Here is a 22,832-nt window from a genome sequence, read left to right as displayed (position 1 = left end):
CTACAAGAGTTGTAGGGAATAAAATATTGTTTTTGTGTTGCAACTGCTTTCTTTTCTCCTGGTCTTCTGAACAGCATACACATAATATTCAAACCGAATTTTTGGTTAATAAAGCTTCGGAACCGTGCAACAAAATACATAAACGAAAGCTGTAAGCAACATACGATAGATAAGATGAAGATGAAAAGTGTAATAAGCTTACCATTATCTAATAATTTAATTTTGCTGAAGAAGTGTAATTGTAAGAGACATTAAAATTAAAAGCTGTTCTATCGCATAAAATTACCGATGAATATATGATTATAGTTGAAGTAATAAAAACACACTCAGCAGCATAACAGTTGCAATCACAATTTATTTCCACCGTATTTACAATATAGCATCAATATTAGAGTAAGGATGACACTCCGGCATTGAGGATTTGTCACAGGAATATGGCATACATCACACCCGAAGCAGGAAATCACAACCTGAGAAAAGAACCTAAGCAATGATCCCCATAAGCGTGGCAACAAAATGCATCAACAAGTCCATGATGTCTGCCCTTAGTTTGGAAGAATTACCACATAGCCATGTAGCCAGTAGGATGATGGACGTATGCACCGGGATGGTGGACGTATGCACCAGGATGGCCATAGTACCAGGGTGAGTGAATTGCTGGGGCGACAGGGGCAGCAGCGACTGGTGCTTTGGGTGCAAGGGCAGCCATCGCAGCAGCGGCAGCGGCGGTCTTCCTGTCTACTCCAATGTCTCCTGAAGCTTTGAATCCATCAGGTCCTGCAGTGTAGTGGACAGTTCGGGAATCTCCATTAGCATCGATGTAGCTGTAGCTGCCAGCTGCAGTGCCGGGGCCTCCTGATTCCACTCTGCTGTGACCACCAGCATCACCAGTGTGATAGCCGAAGTTATAAGCTCCACCAGCCATGTTCATAGCCACATCAGCACCCATGGCAACGGAGGCCAGAAGAAGACTTGCAATGATCTGCCAAAAATGTTGTACTTTTACAAAACAAAAAAATAAAAGCAAAACCTTCGTTTATAAATATACAGTGAATACGTTTACGTGGCAGACATAAAATTTGTTTATGAAACCTATACCAATAAAAACTGCACAATTTATACAGTTTAGAGATATTTAAATTCCTGCTTGGTAAGCTTTCCATATCAAAGGTCGGTTAAAGTGATATCTAGCAGTCTTCATATTTCATATCAGTTCAGTTTACTAATATCATAAAAAAATATCATACTAAAGAATAGATGGATCGTAATGGGTGTTTAATCACGACGTATTATAAGATGCTCTAGAAATCCTATTCTTAGTTTTTAAAACTTAACAAAATTCAACTTTATACTGGTTCTAATTTACAGAAAACTTTTATGCAAAAGAAACAAAGAAGTTCCTGTTATTCAAGACTAGAAACTGCACTAAAGGTATAATAAATATTATACTGAAAAATAGTGGGGAAGAAAATTTTTACAAATTAGTACAATAATACGGTTTTGTTCTTATGCTTTTTGCCACTTGACGCTGAAATAAATAATAAACTCCATTCATTTTCTGAAATATAACCTCTTTTGCCTCGAGATTTCTTTTTACAATAAGAATAAATAAATGCCGTATTTCATGGCGTATTTTTAACCCTTTTTTAACTAACTTTATCGTTTGAAAATCGAGAAGAGAAAATGATGCAAATCCATTTATTTTCGAAAGAAACGGTTACAGTAAAAATATAAAAAATGAAAAGTAGTCATGGCTAAACTACTATGACAATATTACCTCTTTAAAAGAAATCTACATTCCAATAAAACTGAATAGTAATATCAACACTGTTATTTCTAATAAAATGTCTTCATTCTATTTCCTTGCAACTTGAATTTTGCCCTTTCTTATTGTTGCCCTTACTACTCCTTAAGCACCAAATCATTCATAAGTAATTAGAGAAGGAGAATGTGCAGCTGGATGAGCGAAATTGTCGACTGAATATTAGTTCGTATATGCTTCATTGTGATTGGTCGTTCCTTGTATTAGGCGGCATAACAGTTAGAAGGGAAAATTTCGTTGTAACCTCCGCACGTGGTTTGCTATGTTTGTTAGTAGGACAAAAAAATCACTACGTGAAAGAATCAATTTAAAAATTTAGGGGAGTTAGTTTTATTGACGCATTGAGAAAGGTGGAAAATTACTCGAATATTTATTAAATTTTCGAAACTTGACACTAAAAGACTAAAGAGAAAATACGCGAGGAAATATAGTATATAAACAAAATAAAGATTCTGTCCCAAAGGGCGTTAAAAACACTTTTAATTAGTTACAATAACGTTGCAAATGTTTATATCTATCAGTTTACAAATTAAATATATTTCAGATTGTATTAATTAGATGTATTATTAAAAAACTACTTTCAGTTACAAAATAATGAGTTTATTGCTTTTAAATCGTTCAGTTCATTAACAGTTATAATTCGAAAATAAATTAAAGATTTTATGTTACCTCAAACTTGTAGCATTCTGAGAACTAATGTATTTATATATTTTGAGATCTAGATATATTAGACCTAATTATGCTACTGCCGCAAATGCGATTATCTAAAGATAAATCAGAGATGTTAGGTGCCGTAGAATGGTCACATGTCTCAAGTTGCGTAGATGATAAATGCTTGTTTGTGGAAGGCTGCATAATGTAGCAGCTCAAAACTTTTCAAAAGATTCCTCTGTTGATGTGAAAATGTCAAAAAATAGGGGCAGTTTTGATGCAGCAACACCTTTGATCTGCTTTTAATACAAGATACATTAAGCAATATGTAGGTTGTTCTGTGATAGCTGTTAAAAAAAGAAGCCTGTGTTTATAAACAGTCTACGTGATCGTAAACCTTTGAAAATAAACTTTAGCCTTTTACATGATGACAGATATTTTTAAAGAGTGAAGGATACAAGACAAAAAAGAACTCGAATTTGATAGCCACATTTTAGATTACATTTTTATGATTTAAGGTCTTCATGAGCGCGATCTGGAAGCTAAGATTAATTATGATATGTGCAACGTAAGCAATACATCTTCGAATAACCCAATTTGCAAGTTTTTAAATCTTTCGTGGTTAGACTGTTCTTGTGTTGACTAATCTACGTCCTCAAAAGAGCTTAAATTAAACTTAATTGGGAAAAAAAGAATTTCCTATACACGGTCTAGCACGCTGGAGATTTTTTTTTTTTTTTTTTTTCCCTTCCGTACAGTGTTGCCCTTGTTCGCATTGAAATCGTTCAGTTTTTTAAACAAAAACTCATAAATGCTTTACAAAATATGAAACAGATAATAAAACAAATTCCAAATTCCAAATTTGGGCTTGCAGATGCCCATATTCGGGTGGAGATATACGTTATTCAAAATTCGATGGCTCTACATACTGTTGTTTTATCACAATGCGAGAAACATACATAAATGTATGCAGATTCCTCTTTATTTAATTTCTTTAAATATAATACAGGGCTCTATGGGCTAATCAATAATGAAAAGAAGGAAAAAGAGAAAGAAATGCATCTTAATGAAAGAAAAGCGATTGATTAAAGAGAAATCAGTATTTACTATTTGAAAGGAAAACTATTATAAACATTTGCGTCCGGTTCAAACCATTTAATAATATTAAAATTGAGGAACATTTCTATAAAACAACGAACGAAATGCCTAATATTATAAAAATTTGTTTGCAAGTTGAAATTCGATTACTACTTTAATAGCTTTTATAAATTCCGGCTTTTTCTAATTATATGATAAAATATGATACGATAATGTTTCAAGTATTATGAACAAATAGATATATATATGAGCATATTTTATTTATTCCGCTATATATGAAAAATATGCATTTGCTTACGTATTTGTTGATTTTAAATAATTACATGACAAATCTTAGATAAATTAGTCAAATTTTGTTCATAGGGCAAATGTGTTGAAGTTTTATTGTAACACATTTCCTGAGAAATAAGAACTGGAACTTCTGCAGATATTTTGTTTATGCGTAGCTGTATTTCTATTTTAAACAACCCATTTCAGCATTAGGGTCAAACGACGCGTGAATTGTGTCATAAATTGTTGCAATATTTCTAAAGGCTGACTATTATTCGTGTCCGAAGTCACGCTTGTGCTGCCATCTGCTGAGGATAAGTCTAAACATAAACTCTGAAGATAATTATTTTGCGAAGGTGAAATAAATTTAATCTCAAATCTTTCTCAAGTATTTCTCGAAAACGTTTTAGTGCAATTTAAGTAAATGTTTGTGAAACTACAAGTGAATTTTTGTGAAATTTTAAGTGATTTTGTTTTTTAAAAAACAAATTTTCTCATTCATTAATATCATGCTACGTTTAACAACTGACCGAAGAGAAAGAATAAATATACTTAGTAAAACACCACAATGAAAATGAAATTTTTGTATTTAATTATAATTCTTTCTTATTTCTAGAAAGAAAGTTCTGTTTATTTTAAGTAGTAAACTCTTCACACCATTGATATTAAGTTACATTTAATAAGCATATAAGTATAACAAATGATAATTTAAAATCAAGTAAAATTCAGCTATATGGATGCTAGTTTTATTTATATATATATATATATGTATATAAATTGTAAATTTCGACAGAAACTAGAAAGGATCTCTCATTTTCTAGGGGCAATTCGATCATTTCAGTTCTGTTTAAGAATAGTTGAATAGTCCTGGTATTCCGCAAAACTTACACGCAGAGAAAACGAAGCTAAAGTAAGTATGCAAATGTGACAGGTTAAAAAGCAAAAGAATTTAAAAAATTGAACATTTCGTATAAAATTAATATTTTATCAAGTGAATATGCATCATGAATTTTTTATAATTTCTCAGGCAATTTTCCCAGTAAACTCTTATCAATCAGCAATTCGATCAATTAAATAATCGTCTTCAGTATATAATTCTTTACTAATAAATTATCTGTGAACACATAATAACATTTAATAACAAATTTTCTTTGTAAAAAAGGAGGAAGAGCTTAAATCTTTCTGGAAATACTTTTCATCGAAATTGATCCGATCTTTAGCTATTTTATGTCTTTCTATTATTCTTTCTCCTTAAGAATGAAGCAAAAGGATTAAAAAGACAATGCAAGAAAACTTCGAGAGACACAGAATTTGTAGCAAAACATAATTAGCCTAAACTTTTATAAGAAAGCAATGTATGTACATTTATGGATGGAAGTATGAAAAATCAACTGTGCCTTCCCCAGAATTCGAACCGTGGATCTTGCAGCTGCTAGCTGGACATACTCTCCATTTATATTATGAGAGAACATACGGTGGGAAAGTGATAATTCTTTACTTCGCCGTTTAACTTGTGACTAGGAAGAGGCACGAGATCCAGTCGAGCAAATCCAGTGTGAAGAATTACTTTTCACCACATTTTAGTTCAAGAGCTATTGTAGAACCTATTTTACATATCTAAACATGAAACATGAAAAATCAACTGTGCGTTCATCGAGATTCTAGCTATAAATCTTCCAGCTGCTTGGTGGACTTGCCACAAATAATCTGATATGATTTTTGATCACAGATGGCATTTAAAAAGTAATAAAACTTGATTATTATCATTAACGATCACATTTATGAACTGATTAGGAACATCATTATTATAAATTATTACTGGACAACTTACATTCATAGACCTTAAATGAATTCGCTTGCTAAGAAATTGAAAATGTTATACTTACGAATTTCATTTTGGAAGAGGAGAAGGATCCGACTTCGAACAGAAGAAGAGATGAAGACGAGTGGAGTGATTCTACAGGGATTCCGTCTTGTATTTATACTCAGCTCATCCGAAGCTTCTTCATACGTTCGAACAACGTGACGAGAATCGTAAGGGTTCTTTTTCGAAATAACGAGACAGAAAATTTCATGGTCACTAAAGCTTAAAAAAAATAGTGCAGATTACGCTATTTGGGGTGACAAAATAATTATCTGAACGAGGCAAAAAAACGATTAAAAGCACATTAGGAGGAAGTAAATTAGGCGTGGCACTAAGGGAAGTCAGGAAAGATCTTCGACAGGTCCATCTGGTCGACCTTAGTAAAATAGCTTCAGGGGTGGGTTAGGGTGATTAGAAAACCGTTATTCTTTCATTTATTTCTTACTGCTATCGCCAGATAACGGTTTGATTCTGAACGTTTTATTCTTTCATTATTTAAAGTAGCCTCTTTCGAGCATTTCGCCTTGGAAAAACCTTGAAATAACTTTCGAATCATAGGAACGTTTCTCTCCAAAAAAGACAAATTATGTAAGATTAGCTTACTGTTCAGGAAATGCATCCCTTTCTTATTTTTTTATAAGTTTTATCCCTTAAGAGAAAATGTCTCAATTAAATAACTATAGTAAGATAAATTGATTGAAGTTTTGAGAAGCTTCAATTAGATTTAATTGCTTCACTATCAATCTCAATCTACTGCAGAATCCTAAGGTCCTGTGGAACCTATGTCAAGAAAATCTCAGCTAAGGAACTGGAAAAAGGTGAAAGATGTAGAAAATAAAAGTATTATTGAAAATCATACATTCCGTGTTAAACCAATATTTTAAGGACTGAATATATTATATAAATCATTAATTCATATTTCTTCTGACATTAATTTATATGTCTTCCAAAAAAAAGGCACCTCCCAGCATTATGTCTGTTAACAATGCAGCGCTCTTAGTTTAATACAAAACACTAGAAAGAAATTATCACATTCTTCTACGCGCGCTTTAATGGTATAAGTGATTAGTACGTTCAACTTGCAAGCGAAAGACCCTCCTTCAAATCCCGGCCGGACCTCAGCTGACTTTAAAATTTCATGCTTTGAAAATCTTACTAAGTTAAGAGGAACTCAAATTAGAAGCGTATGGATGGTACTCTCCACTACTGGTATTTGATCAATTGAATTCCGTGCCTTTTCTCATTCCCCCTTTAAGTGGAAGAAGAATGTAAGGATTATCACATTCCCCAAAGCGGGCTCTTGCAATGTAAATCGCTAGCACGTCCATCTTGCCACTGGAAGATCGAATCTCAGCTAGAGCAAAGTTCATTTTTTTTTTTTTTTTTCTATTTTTATGCTCCAAAAGTCCTATTAGTCTACACACATTCGGATTCTCATGTGCCTTTTCATCATTCTTCTAGTACATGCTGAATGACAGTTTGGTGCATTCGAAAGCAAAAAAACCTGCTCGTATTTTGTTTGTCACGCAGATCTTGCTGATATCGAATTACAACGAATCTCTGAATGCAATGAATTTGTTCCATTCGCTCGATGTTCATGAGACTTATCCGGAATAAAATGGTGAAATTTTTAGTTGCTTAGTAAAATCAGAGTTAGAAATTTACTCTGGAACTATTTGAAAAGAACTAAAACGTAACACCTCCACAGTTCCTTTAAGTTATTATGGGCCTTTAGAGCATTTTCATGGGCCCTCGACTTTATGAGAGAAAAATAGTTTTATCGGACAAATACGGAATGATTTGAGCGCTCTAGATTTTATAGAGTGCGTTATATTGTTCGTCTAGCAGTTTAACAAGGCCTTAGTTATCTCTCGAATTCCCATCAATCAGTGCAAACTTATGCCTTAAGATTTCCTCTTTGCTGTCTTGATTTTTATTGCCCATTCTAAGAAGAGTTCGCCTGGCTACGTCAACCAAAGGATTATGAGTGCTGGAGTTTCCAGTGTTTGAATTAAGGTCTAACCCTTGACTTCACAAGTATCTCAGAATAATACTGAAATCTTTATTAAGGTGAAATCATTGTACTGCATACACACTATGAAAATTTTGAAGGGCTATTAAATCGAAAAAATTCATAGATCAGATCTTTTATATTAAACTACCTGATTCACATTTTATCAATGCATTTCTGTACTTTGAATTCCTGTGCTTGAATCATCGCTGCAAATTTTATCAAATATAAATCGTCCTATCGTTCAAAAATCGAATTCTTTTTAGTGCCGTTTCTCATATACAAAAATGAAGGCTAAAATAATTTTTATGATAATTTTGTGAGATTCATTTATGTTAATTAACAAGTTATATGTTCTGAACCTGTACTGTCAATTCTCTCTTTTCATTTTCCTGCCCGAATGCAAATTAGCTCACCCATATTTAAGTGAGGGTTTGAGACATGTAGACAGAGCGTGTTCTGCCTGCTGAAGGCCACGTTATTAGTTTGCTGTTCTAAGATAAGGTTTCCTGTCTCTGGCGTTGCTTTATTCTTACTGATAGTGCTTCCATGCCGGTGTAATCTTCAGAGCAACTTTCGCTTTTAAATTTCTCTGCGTAGCCTTTGGCTAACAGATACTTAGGTTTAGTTTTAAATTTAAATTCGACTTTGAGTTCTGGTCATAAATGCTGGCTGATTTGCTGTTTCGCCATAAATGGTGGCAAGATAATTTGCTTTCGGAAATAAGCACAACTGTTTTCTTTTTCGAAATACATTGAATCTTGATTTGAAATTTATCTCAAGGTAAATAAATCTTAATAACACTGCAATATAAGGTTACATAATTACGCTAATTAAAGTCCGAATTATCTGTGAAAGCAAGTAAATAAGAGCATCTTTAGAAAGTCTTTCACAAAAGCATCCATCCCTTAGGCATGCCTCTCACGTATTTTGCTTAAATCAGCGTAAACTAACGTTGCAAAATAAACTTAGTTTTGAGATCATATTTTTTAACTTCTTTGTTATTTTCAGTTATTAACAACCATTGATCAAAAGCTACATAGCATATTTTGAAAATATACCGTAAATAAGCCCATTCTCATCTAATTCATTACACCAGTGCATACACACTGAGATTAAAGTAAAACTCTAATTATCCAAACTCCGACCATCCGAATAACCGAATATTGGTATCCGAATCGCTTTCAGAGTTTTAGAAGAAAGTTAAGACGGAAACTTAGTGTTGGGCAATCAACGATTTCGGATATTAAAAGGAGCAAACCTACACTTTTAAACTTCGAGTCACTGCTTGAAAACGAAGATGGAAGTTCTTCAAGAACATCAATGCAGCAACAAACAAAAATTTAGAAGATGTCGTTTTCAAGTGGTTTTTGAAGCAACGATCTATGGGAATCCTAATTTCGGATCCGATTCTTTGTGAAAAAGCTAAGATCTTAGCTTAAAAGCTTGGTTGTTTATCCTTTAAAGCAAGTAACGGCTGACTAAGAAATTTTAAGTGCATGCACTGTGTCCGTCAAGCAGCTTACTTTGACCGAGATGTTCATCAAGCAATGACTTTCAGCATTTGTAAGTAGTGTGCAGTACGCTGTGTAACGTGTACGCAAAAGTGTTGCCTTTTCATTTTAATTAATTAAAACTTCTTTTTCTTTAAAAATATCCCATTTTTTATCCCATTTTCTACATACAGTACACAGTAATTAAGTAAAGTGTAGATTTTTTCTTCGGAAAAAATCCAATTATCCGAATAGGATCCGGTACCAATTGATTCGGATAATTGGAGTTCTATTGTATTTTATTTGAACCAATTCGTCGGTAAAACATTTCAGTGTTGGAGGGGGCACCTTTATTTTTAATGGCGTTTGTTCAAAAGGCTTGCATCCACTTTCCCCTTACTGGCCACTTACTGGGAATAAACTAAAACGCTCAAAGTTTGTTCATTTACGTGACTGTAGACAGTAAAAAGAAATTATATCATTATTGAGAATAGGCAATTGATAAAGCTGAATACTTTTACTGAAATGTCTCTATTGGTCTGGCTTCAGATCAGGTCCACCACTGGCCCAGGGTAAAAGATAGGTGAATGTCTGGTCTGGCTTCAAATCATGGAGAACGGGATGGCTTCACGGCTGGTTTTCGTGGTTTTCCCATTTGTAACCTAAAAACATGAGCTAGCTTTCTTTAGAAGGTCTTCCGTGAAGATATCTTTTCATTTAAGAGGCCCACCAGCGGCCGAGCGGTAACGTCGCTGAACACTGTTAGTTCGGTCCGAGGTTCGAATCCCGCGAACGGCTGGCTGCATGGGTGTTTTCGTGGTTTTCCCCATGTGTAACGTGTATAAGAGCCAGTTTCCCTTAGAAAGTCCTCCACGAAAGCATCCCTCCCCTTAGGCAGATAGCCCTAGTGTGCTTTGCCGTAATTAAATAAACCAAACCAAACCAAACCATTTAAGATAATAACTTCGAGAGCGGCTTGAACCTTTACAAGATCATTTCAGTGGTTGCTTATTACGTGATTTTATTCTGAGAAAGTACTTTATTTCCATCTGAGTACATGGCAACACAGTCACTTTCGACAATAAGTAGATAATACTGACTCATAAGTTATATGAATTTGTATTTCGCGACTTACGTTTATTTCAAAAATTTCTTTTGTAAAATATACTGGAAAATATTTTGAAGACGCTGAAAGAAGTTTAAACTTAAGCATGTAATCTAAAAATATCAAAATCATCTTGAAAGATTTAAATATATTATGCATGTATAAAATATAAATAGATTAACAGCCTATTTTAATATTTAAAAACTATAAAATGAAAATAATTTTAGCGTAAAAATTTTTATTTTTGATGTTAGAATTAGTAATACATATCATCTAAAATTACTTGGTATCATATAAAATCGTGTCGATTTATCTACACAGAAATATATAATAATTCCTCTTGCAAACAAACGAAGTACACTTGGGTGTCGATTTAAAATGCATTATATCATAAATTTATTTCCTTATGACTTCCTTAGTAACATTTTATTTTCTTTGGCCTTTTGTACAGTAAAAATTCAGTATTTAACGCATAGAATGCATAAAATGCGTGTTTACCAACTATTTAGATTACATGCAAATCAGTAATTTTATAGAAATGAGAATTTTTACAATTTTCGCGAATTTTAAGGGATTTTATAAGATTGCTTGGATATTATATTTTTTTCGCGAATTCCAAATTTTTCCTTATTATTTTTAAGGTGTAGTTTTTAAGGTATTATTAAGTATATTTTTACATTTAAATATTTTTGATAATATTTTTCAGTAGAATTTTTTCAAATTTTTCTCAGAGTAGTGCGAAGTAATCCTATTCCAAAAGTCAAACAGAATTTTAAACTAACTGGACCTTTAAATTTTGCTTAGCTTTTGGAATACGAGAAAACTCGTTTGTAAGTTATGAGAAATACCTCTTCATTGTTTATTAGTTCTGATAAACAATTTTGACACCGAAGGGTTTTAAAAATAAAGAAAGAAAAATCCACTTAATGAAGAAAATCTATGCATATACGATGTATAGAAAATAATTCAATTAAATGGTGATGTTTGTTTTGTAAAATGTTACTGGTTTATAATTATCAATGCCAACCAAAAAATTCACTATAGAATTAGTGCCTTCTAGGTGGTGATGTGGTTATGTGAACCCGACTGCAATACCTAAGGGCCCGGGTTCGGATCTCGGAGAAGGCATTAATCTAGGTTATCTGTACTCTCATAGGAGGTAACGGTGACCGCCTATAAGGCGCTTCTATAATAAATAACCACCTCTGGCTTTAGTTGTGGCGAAAACCTAAAAAGGGCTAGATCCCGCCATTAAAAAATATATATATTTTTTATATTACGCCCGAAGGACTTTTTTTAACGTTTTATGTGTTACCTTTTATTTATTAAATATCATGCTCTTTACACTTCAGCCACATAAAATTCAATTCAACAGTAGTACCACAAAATATTTAAAAACAGCATATCTATAATTTCCGATAGACAGTGTCACGCGCTGGAGAATTTTTTTTTTTTTTTTTTTTCCCGTACAGTGTTTTAGTTGCTCGCTTAGAAATTGTTGAGTCTGTTAATCAAAAATTCGTTAACGTTTTGTAAAATATGAAATAGATAATAAAACGAATTCCAAATTCGAGCGTCCAGGCGCCCATGTTCAAGTGGAGGATTACCTTACTCAAAATTTGATGGCTTTAGGTACTGCCGTTTTTCATAGTGCGAGTAACATATATAAATCCATGCATATTCTTCATTATTTAATTTCTTAAATATAATGCAGGGCGATAATATTTGGTGGCAACAGTTTAAAAAGTGATTCTCCATTTATAGTGAAACGCCACAAAATACCATTTTGAGATTAATAGCTCTTTTGGGCTACCGTTCTTTTGGGCTAAAATATGTTTATTCAGTTTCATACTAATTGTTTGTGTTACTGCTTAATTTTCAATAGACATTTCAGGAAATGTGCGTTTTTATGCATATATATGTGTATTATATCAGCGTATAAAAATATGTCAATGGTAGCGTTAGTATAAATCCTCGACCTCGGCATTTTTCTCGAAAATATTAGGATAAATTCCAGGACGAAAACGTTTCCGGTATTTTCACTAGTTATCCCACAGCCACTCCACGAATTTTGCCCTTTTTCGCCTCGCTAAAATTAGTAACTTTATTATAGAGTTTTCATCAAAGGTAAACCATTAGTAATCACTTTTCTGGGAAACCAAATTTTATATGCAGATTTCTGGCTGCGAAAGATGGCTCTTAGACACTACTTTGTTCAAAAGCTAATTGTAAAAGTAAAGCAGAAATAATTGAATATATCAATGTTTCTCAAACTGCGCTAATGGTGCGTTAAATTGTTCTTGGTGGTACACTTTTTACTCGAAAGATATATATGTTAAAATGAATGTAAAATGGCGTTCCTTTTGGTACACACATATTTGATTCTTATTTATGTGGTATAAAATTTGAAATGTTTGATAAATCCTCTTTAGAATATCTTCTAATCAAATGGAAAATTCCTCTGTTGTAAATTACTTTTAGTATCTGAATTATCCCTTTTTTAAATTACCGTAAATAAAATCAATTTCAAAATTTTGGAATAAGTCTTGTTAATACATTATGAACCAAAATAAACAATGCTATGCATCCAAGTAATATAAAATATGTTTTCTTTTCATGTAACATTAGAATATCGATCGATTAAATCTTATAAGATTTAGTAATAATAGTGGCAATGCTTCCGAGTACGAAGGTGGGGTGCAGGAAGTCCTTGGAATAACTCTGATCTGGATAGATTAACTTTTAAAAAACAAAGTTTGCTTTTCGATCTCACCCAAGAAACCTTGAAATTCTTCAGTACAGTTTTATCAAATCGCGTATGCAAAAACCACGTGGCTTCCAATTCGAATGCGTTTTCTTTTTTCATTGAGTCATTAAGGCTGAAAACTGCTAATGCTTAGAAATGCTTTAGTTGACTCTAGCAACCGAAGAATCTTCATTATAGGTAGCTCTTTTTATTACAATCGGAATTGCGCTATGATATACTCGCTGTAAGGTGTAAATACCTTAATCAAAAATGCATTTAAAACGTATGTAAGGATGACATTACCATTACATAAACTAAGGAACATTAAAATGAGGGCGCAATCTTAGGACATGCGTCGCATGCTTATAAATTTGAAACAGCGAAAAAAGGAATTAATATTTTTAACTCAAAAATAAAATCCTTACCAATTACTTTAAATGCACAGCATTCCATTGAATCATCGATTATTTTTTGAATCAGAAATTTAAAACAAAACGAACTACGCGCTATAGTGTCTTCGCCAATTTTCCCTCTGCATATTGTGTTAATATCAGCATCATTAACGAAGTATTGTAACTGTAGTTTACAAGAACAAAGGTAAAAGGCCTTTTCATCCTCCCCCCGCAACATGAAATCGTATTCGAATCTTCCCTAAATATTCTTATCGCATTCAGATTGAGGAAATGAGTGTTCGTTATTTATCACTGACTTGTGTGCAATTATTACGCTTTGCGCTGTTGTAACGTAAAGGCGAGTATTCTGCTTCGAAGTTTTACCATTGTACTGTACCTTGAGTTTAAAGGTGACCTTTTCTTTTATTTCTTGTTCCTCTCCCCCCCCCCCCAAAGTTCGTATGCTAATGCAGCGGTCTCAAACTGGAGGGTCGCATGAGCCTCTCGGAAAACTTTATTCGTCCTGCGAATAAATTTTCTCTAAATTAATTAGCTTTATTATGACAAGAATTTGAAGAAAGAGATTTTAATGGTTTGTAGTCCAATTTTACAGTACTTTCAGTACCAAAAACGAAAGCAACAATCCGGAAAATATAGAAATAGAGTCAAGTAATTGACATTGTGATATAAATCTTATATAAAATTTGAAGATCCGGAATACTTTTATCAGTACTCACCGAAAGAAGATAAATATTCTCAATTACGAAGTTTTGCGATAAAAATAATCGCTTAGTTTCGCAGTACATTTACATCTGAGCATTTGTTTCGGAGGGGGGGGGGTTAGTTAAAAATTAAAAAATCTACGGAAAGAACCAGGCTGCCAATGGGTATTTACAATTTGAGATGAAATTACCTTCTAGTAATTTTCCTTCAAAATTAGAAACTATGAAAACCGAAATGCCATGAAGGATTGTAAGTAAAAGGTATAATACGAAACAAATAAGTTCATAATTATTTACATACAAATATTTTTTTTCTATACACGTCGTAGAAAAATCTAATAAATAAAAGAAAAAGAATAGATTCCATTATTTATTCTCAAGTTTTGTTCTTCTTAGGAAGTTTTCGCATATTTCTTTTTAGTTTGAATTAAAAGCAAGTTACTTAGTAGTAATTTAAATATATTACGATTATTTGAATAGATGTCAATCTGACAATCTTAATGTTTTGTTATCAAAGAGTTTGAATTACTTATTTTGACCAAGATAAATTTCTTGCAGGTACCAACTTTAAGATTTCAAGCAGGAAATAAGTATAAATTAGATTTTTTTCCCTTTATGTACGTTTTGAAAAATATGTATTAAAACTTTTTAATTTAATAAACAAACGTTATGTACATTTATGTATATTTTTAAACATTGATAAAGCATTGACTGAAAAAGGATTCTCCATCAGTAAGATGACTCAGCACAAGAAGAAGAACGAATACACCCATGTCCTTAACCTGGTGCAAGTTATATGAAACAAGGCCGCAGACAAGATATACGAAGTCAAAGATCTGATGCTCTTTGTTGTTAGAGTTGAAAAATATGTCTAAAAAAATCAGGTGCCACAATGCTATGATTGTAAAAAGTGGCATCACTCGTCCAAAACAATTTCTTTACTCTCCGATGAGTAAAATGCGCCCAAGAACACAGAACTATTGACTGCCACCAAGGGAAGAATTGATACACCAAAGTGCAGTAACTGTCTTGGAAATCACGTAGCGTCCTACCGTGGATGTGCTAAGTTCCCCAAGAACAGAAGTAATCTGCCCAGGAAAGACAGCCCAGTCAAACAAGTGATCTCTTATGCTGATATGGCAAAACGTCGACTCCATGTCGAAAGGTACTGAAAGCCCCACAACTTAAAATTAAATTATTAAAATTAAATTCTTTTATTTTTGCCCTGTAAATATTGTATGATTCAACATAGACAAAATATCAATGATATAATTACATAATTTATCATAAATAATTACATGCTTCATCATCAATCAGCGAAAAAGTTAAAATGTGCCTTAGTGAATTGATGCGCCAAAATGTAACTCGATCTAATATAGATGTTTGACTTTTTTACCTAGTTTATTTTTCTTTTCACATAATTTATTTTGGATGATTCTTTCATCAATTATTTAATAAGGAACATCCACAAACTCTTGTCCGAATTTATTTTAGAATTTATTGCAATTAGGGTCATAAACTAATGAAGGAGTACGATAGATATTATGCACACAGCTGAATCACTTGGTTGAGATGCATGAAATTACTTGCTTGTAAGAATTATGTCCTAAATAGATATCAAATTCTCATTTTGTATTTAAAGAACGCTTTTTTAATTCATCTTGGCCAAATGAAGTTTACTTCATTTTCTTGTTGATTAAACGTTCAGCATAATAAATAATAAAACATTCAGCAGTATAATAAAAAAATTAAAACGCCTCATTACTACGATTAATATTTATTATCACCATGTAGACCAGGGATGTCAAACTCATAGGTACACTTGGGCCAAACAAACAAGGTTTAACTTTAGGCGGGCCGCAAAAAAAAAAAAAAAAAAAAAAAAAAAAAAAAAAAATCAATATTCATAGAAACGTAGATTTATTTCGAATAATACAATAATAAACATATATATATATTTATATAGGATACAAAACATGAGCATAGTAGCACGCACTTATGACCGTAGCTTAAAGTTAACAAATTACTTACAGTTTAATTTTACTATACTTTTTACATCGTTTAACATAAAATAGTACAATTTTTACAGCAACATCTGTTAATTGTTTAGGAAACTACGAATGTCATGTTATACTTAGTATCACGCCAGTCACACGTTAGAGTGCACTGATGTGATAGAGTAGGTCTTCCCACAGAGAAATGTTTATAGCGTTATAATTGAAGAAAGAACAGTTATGATTATCTGAAATCGCATTTTTTCTGTGAAATAACTGTTTTTATTTTTCGAATAATTATTTTTCGTTTGTAAGACAATTTTTTGTATAAGTTGTATATTTTTAAGTATGTTTGTTTTACTACGATCCTAACCAACATTTGTTTCAATTTTAGAGGTAAGATATCTCTTTTTGTTTACTATAACCATCAAGTGTACCCTCACATAAACTCCAATTGAAAATAAATGTACCGGTTATGCTTATGCGAAATATAGATGCACCTCGACTGTGTAATGGAATGAGGCTTCGGATCACAGAGTTAAGGCAGAATATAATTGGTGCCACTATTTTAACAGGTGGTAGGAAAAGGGGAAAGTGTTATCATACCTCGAATCCCGATAATCCCCACTGACTTACCACTTCTCTGTAAAAGACTGCAGTTTCCAATCAAAATCAATTTTTGCTGTTACCATTGACAAAGCTCAAGGGCAAACATTACAGGTAGCAGTGATCAACGAGATATATGCTGTCGTTGGCAGGGATACATTTGGAAAAGTCATGCTTTTCCCGTGGTCAACTTTATGTTACCTGTTCGCGTGTATCCAAACCCAGGAATTTATACGTATTAGCGCCTAATGGAGAAACATATAATATAGTATACAGAAGCATCCTAGAATAATACTCTTATTAGTGTTCTTCTGAAAAAGAATGTTTTTAATGTTATGTTAATAATTTAAACTTTTTGAAATCTTGGTAATGAAAGTTATTTATTTTTGTTGTGAGATATCTTAATAAAGCATGTTTTTAAGTTTTTTTTAATTATATTTTATTTTAAAAAATAACATAAGATAAGATTGCAATGTTTGATATATGCAAATCGGATTTTAAAAATTATGCAGAATAGCGTCTTAGCGACATCAATGTGGATTTCTTTTTATCTCAATGAAGAAGAGCAGTATTTACTGAAATTTTACGCAGAGTGTATTTTTAACTTCAAAAATAAGTAATAGTAACTAAAATTTTATCATGATTATCCTGGTTGGGCAATAAGAAAAAAAACCAAATTATTTTATTTTATTTTTAATAGTCTTTGAAACTTATTTAAGGACATCAACGCGAGCGAAGCCGCGGGTAAAAGCTATATAAAATATAAAGAAATTGATTTAATTTTACTACTAACATCGGTTTTAAGCAATTGAGAGTTTAGATTTATCCGTTAAATATATAGTTACAGCGAATTATCAAATTCCGTCTTGCGTGCTCTCGTAGTACTGATGATTGCAATCAGCAGTCCGGCTAGCAATGAGAAGATGCGTTGTTCGAATCACAGGTAGAATTTAACTCATTTTTTTATATTTCCTATTCTCAGAAATTTCAAGTGTTTACAGTGAACTCGAACTAAAACGTGGTATTCAATATTCACGTGAATTAGGTTGCCTGTGTCTCGTGCCTTTTCTCACTCGCCTTTAAAGTGGAAGAAAATAAGAGAAATTATAGCATTTCGCCGTATGCCATCTGCTGGTATTAATAGAAACCTATCGAGCTAGCACTTGGAAAATCGGTTCGAATCACAGTGAGGGCATCCCGAATTTTCCCACTTTTTGCTTCAGGGGAAAAAAATTAATGTCTCTGCGTGATATCTTCCTTGTTTGTGCAGCTTTCAAAATTATTCCCATTGAGGTAATTTTTTTAACTTAATTTTGTTGATATTTTTTTTTTCATTATTGCATGATGATAGGCGAAATAATATGCAAATATCTGTCTAATTTCAGTGCAGATGTCTAAGCTTAGGAATCAACTAGAAAAGTGTTGTCACATTTAAAATTTGCTTTAATACCGATCTTTTGTCTGAGTGATTAGTTATTTCCATTTTTTACATTTATTTTTATTCCATTTATTTATTTATTTATTACCGTTTAATCTAATGGTCTTTCAAATACGAAAGGGATATAAAAGAACTCTTATTATTTCGAAATAAATAAAATTCTTGCATTGTGCTTCGAAGTCTTTCATCTTTTTTCGCTATTAAGTTTTGTAAGATAAAAGTGATATATATATATATATATATATATAATAACTATTACTTGAAAACTCTTTAAAATTCTTTACTTTTAAAACTCTATTACTTGAAAATTTTATAACTCAGACAGTGTATCTTTTATATCGCTTTTTCATAATGTTTGAATTTTTAAAAAAGGGACTGTCAGATTGCTTACAAAAAAAAAAAAAAAAAAAAAAAAAAAGAGAGAGAGAGAGAGAGAGAAAGATGGAAAAAAAAGCGATGCAACGAGGTAGAGAGTTCCATTCAACTCTAAATTAACAATTAACACTGTACGAGGGTTTTTTTTCGCCCAAAGCATGGACCTTTCTGTCAACAATTAGAGTCGGAATTGGCAAAGAAAGAAAGAAATTGGTAGTTTCCAAGAAGCCTCAACCCCCAGTGAATAAAATACTGCTGAGAAGAGTTAAGTTTAGCAAAATATGAAATAGATAATAAAACAAATTCAAAATTCAAAATCCGGGCTTCCAGGTGCCGATATTCGGGTGGAGGTCTACGTTATCCAAAATTTGATGTCTCCAGGTACCGTTGTTTTCTGACAATGCGATAAACATACATACATTCGTGCAGATTCTTCATTATTTAATATCTTTAATACAGAGCGATAATATTGGGTGGCAACATTTTGGTGAACAATGAAGTGCTTTGGATCTTATTGAAAAAAAAATCTTAAGAAGAAAAGAATTTTTTTTTTTTTTAAATTGTTATAGGTCAGCAAGAGAAAGATTAGACTCATAGATCCTTATTTTCGACTGCATATGATCTTTATGATACGATGTCCCTACACCCAATCGTCAGGTTTTCTCGCAGGAGTGGAATCCCGTTTTAAAATTTAGATAACCTGGAAAAACACCTGGATCTTGATTGGAATATCAGCAAACAACTTTCCACTCCAAATGAGTTAAAAAATACTGCTCTGGCTACTATGCATTACAAATACCCTCCAGACAAGTGTATCCATGTTTACACTGATGATTCAGCAGAAAATACAATCAAAATGCCGGTGCTTGAGCCTAATCAAGCAATTTTAGTATTAGCTGCTCTGTTGAGAATTACTGTGACAATTTTGAAGCAAAAATATTAGCGATAACATGTGCTATTGATAAATTTAAAAATATCCTAGATCAAAGTATTTTGTTTTTCCATTGATTCACAAGCTGCTATTTTGTTAGTCACCAGTTCTAACTATAATGAAAATGCCCAGGTTCATTCTTGTAAAATCAAACTTTTTAAGCTAAGGGAAAACAGAGAGAACATTGCCATTCAGTGGATTCCGAGCCATTGTGATATTTTGAGCAGGCATGGAAATGAGCAGACAGACAGATTTGCCAAAGCCGGAATCTTTATGGCCCAACCTCATTCCCCTTTGCTTTTGCGCTAATATTAAAAGAATTATATATAATAAAATGGCTGCCATTTGCGCTTTTGCAGCTGAGGATGGTGGTTCGGTAAAACCATCGAAACTAGTCCTGTGAAAATTTGAAAATATAACGCTGATTTTTGTTGTTTGACTTCCGAATTAGTATTTGTTCGGCGTGTTACTGTGTCTTAATTAGCCATTAAATGTTGTTCATAATATGTTACCATACATCAGAAGTCTAAGAATATTTAAGTAGCTACATCACCCTTCCCAATTAGCATCATGTGAGCAACTGAACATACAATCTCTTTTAATTCCACTGGTTGGTCATACATTGTGTTTTACTGATGTGCACATATCTGATAACAATGACTCTCGCTCTCCTGGTACTGTTTCACAAATGTGGACATGTATCAGTCGGTAAATAGGATCGGATGAATCGTGAAGCCACACTGCACTGACCATTCAAAAAAAAGTGTCGTCTGGAGAATTTAGTCAGATTACAAGTATGTCACAAAAGCATTCCTTGTAGCTATCTATAAAACATACACATATTCATGTACTTACATTTCATGTGTTATGAAAGGGAAATACATGCGCTGATGAAACTTTGAGATTATTTCCGCTGACTTTTCTGAGAAAAACTATAAAAGCATATCTCCCATCTGTGTAACTTTCAGTGGTGTCCATGCAGATGTCAGTTTTCTTGGTCTTACTGAGAAAACTGGAATCAATATAGTTTTTGACTTTAAAATGAATTTAAATAAAGATTTAATTGATATTGATGTTAGCCCATACTATGCATTATTGTTTGCAACATGATGCTGATACATTCCTAGGGAGAAATACGGATTATAATTCTTATTTTCAGATACATATATGTAATTCGTACAGAACTGAAAAACTTCTGTGAAATAACTGAAATGAATTATCAACAACTTTCGTCTCACAGCAAGATCGACTTTGGGCAGTTTGACTTTATTTCCAGCAGCTGAAAGAATCTATTTCCTGTTCTAAAGGATGTTTCTTTCTCGCCCTATAAAATCTGTTCCTACTTAGTTAATAGCTTTCTTTGAAGATAAATTTCAAAAACTAGCTGTAATTTCTTCATTCTAACATGCATATTTTTTATGATAATATTTCTGCTACAGACTAAAAGTATAGAAGTACACAGTCCATTAATTTCAGAATCAAATTCTTTGAAAACCAAATTAGAGAATAAATTTCTAGCTAAAATAAAAGCAGTCTTTGAAAATGATTTAAAAACAGAATATAAGGTAGTTTCAGAAAAAAATTTAGATTTTTATGAAGACTACCAGCAAGAATTAAGTACTGACTATTGGAAAAATGAAGAACCCTTTGAGCAGTGGAGTAGCGAGCATAACTGGTGACTGGGGGACTGGGGCAAAATACCTTTTTGGTGCCGCCCCCCCCGGAAAAGACACAGTGATATGATGAAAATCTTGTTTGGAGACCATTTGGCACCTATCTGCGAGCGGCGCCCGCGGCATCATACACTCCCTTTCTTCTCTTCGCTACGCCACTGCCTTTGAGTGTTTCCAGTGGTGAAATCAAAGAGAGTTTGGTGAAGTTATTGCTCGTCTGGAGTACTTTTGTAGCAAAGGTGTGATTGCAGATGACAGAAAGTTTTGGTCAGTTTTCCAGTGTTAAAAAATATGTCATAACTTTTGATGTTAGTCCAAACTTAATTCTGAACGAGCATTAATGCAAATTTTTCAAAGCAACAATAACATTAAAACATTCAATGAACTTCCAACAAAAGGTCGTGTTTTTCCAATACCAAGCAGTAATACAGCAAATGAAAGAATGTTTTGCTGGTTCTAAATCTTCTGATAGTAACTTTCAGTAAAGTTTTCTTTTTATAAATACTGCGACCGGCGTCGTTCCGCGTCAAAGAAGCGAAAAACACAGGAAGCTTCACCTCAGTAACTTGGGATTTCCTGATAAATTGGATGACTTAGATTACAACGTAACCTTCAGAAAATTCTTTTTTGATGTCATTTACATCATAATCATCAGTTAATCCATGGATGACAGTCTAAATTAGAGAGTCTTGCTTAGATCTGAAAATACTAAATTAAACTTCATATTTCATGAAGATCATCTTCATTACAGTCCATAAAAGTCTCAGGAACAGGATCTGCTTCCAAGGCTTCAGAACTATTTTTAGTAAAAATAACATGCGGTGAAATAATAGTCTTAACAAGAATTTCAGCTGGCACACGCAAAACATTCTGAACCGGCGACTTTGGAAGGTGTAATCCATCTGGCGTCTTCAGATGTAGATGTAGCACTATTAGCAGTATTGCTATTAGCATCCCAAATGGTAGATTTCCTATTTTTATGGGATTTGGAGAATCAGGCCGCATCAGACGAGAACGCTAAGCGATCGAGTCATTCAGGATCTTTGAAGGGACGAATATCAATATCTAGAATTTTCAAGTAGTCAGTAAAGTTCTCTTCTTCACGGTGGAGACGAATGTCAAGCGGATGGCCTAATAGAACTATATCATTCAGTCTTTCAAGAAGATGCTCTTCATTAGCATGAGCTAATTGCCGAACAGTCACCCTCGCATGAGGCGCATTTATCGAGAAATGTGTCGAAATTCGTGGCATAATTCGTGTATAACACGACAGGAACGTAAGAAAATCATCGTGGTTAAACCAGTCTGAGCGTCAAGACAGCACAAAATTAAATTTGTAAGTTTTACAAAATATCACTAACTACTGAACTATTGAACTCAGATAAAACTTCAGAATCCTGAACTGAGATGTTCTCCCTCTGGCTTTTAATCTGAACTGAAATGTTTATCTCCGGCTTTTTAAAGCTTTTTAATGGGGCACGAGAAAGTTCTAGTAATTTCTGCTTCTCGACATTTCTGGAAAGCAAAAGAGTAGATTTACGAGTTACAGATAGCGCAGTAGTTAATTATATTTATTCAATTTAAATATAAATTACGAGATATCTATTTATTAAATGTTAAGCGCGTGCTCTTGTATTTTTA

The 22,832-nt window shown here is 32.9% G+C and overlaps 1 protein-coding gene across 1 annotated transcript; it reads right to left on the bottom strand.

Annotated features, from left to right (window-relative positions):
* Window positions 1-335: 335 nt before the first annotated feature.
* LOC118203129 (adult-specific rigid cuticular protein 11.9-like) lies at window positions 336-5,884 on the bottom strand. The gene is made up of 2 exons (XM_035375381.1): window positions 5,728-5,884; window positions 336-982 (listed from the first exon to the last, which is right to left on the bottom strand). The coding sequence occupies exons 1-2, from the start codon at window positions 5,734-5,736 to the stop codon at window positions 560-562; spliced, it is 432 nt and encodes a 143-aa protein (XP_035231272.1). The 5' UTR covers window positions 5,737-5,884; the 3' UTR covers window positions 336-559.
* Window positions 5,885-22,832: the final 16,948 nt, after the last annotated feature.

Source organism: Stegodyphus dumicola, chromosome 12, assembly GCF_044657685.1.
Source record: "Stegodyphus dumicola isolate Sdum_Otavi_A_Nest chromosome 12, ASM4465768v1".
Taxonomy (NCBI): Eukaryota; Metazoa; Arthropoda; class Arachnida; order Araneae; family Eresidae; genus Stegodyphus; species Stegodyphus dumicola.
Note: the sequence above shows the minus strand (reverse complement) of the source record. Positions and strands in the feature narration are given on the sequence as shown.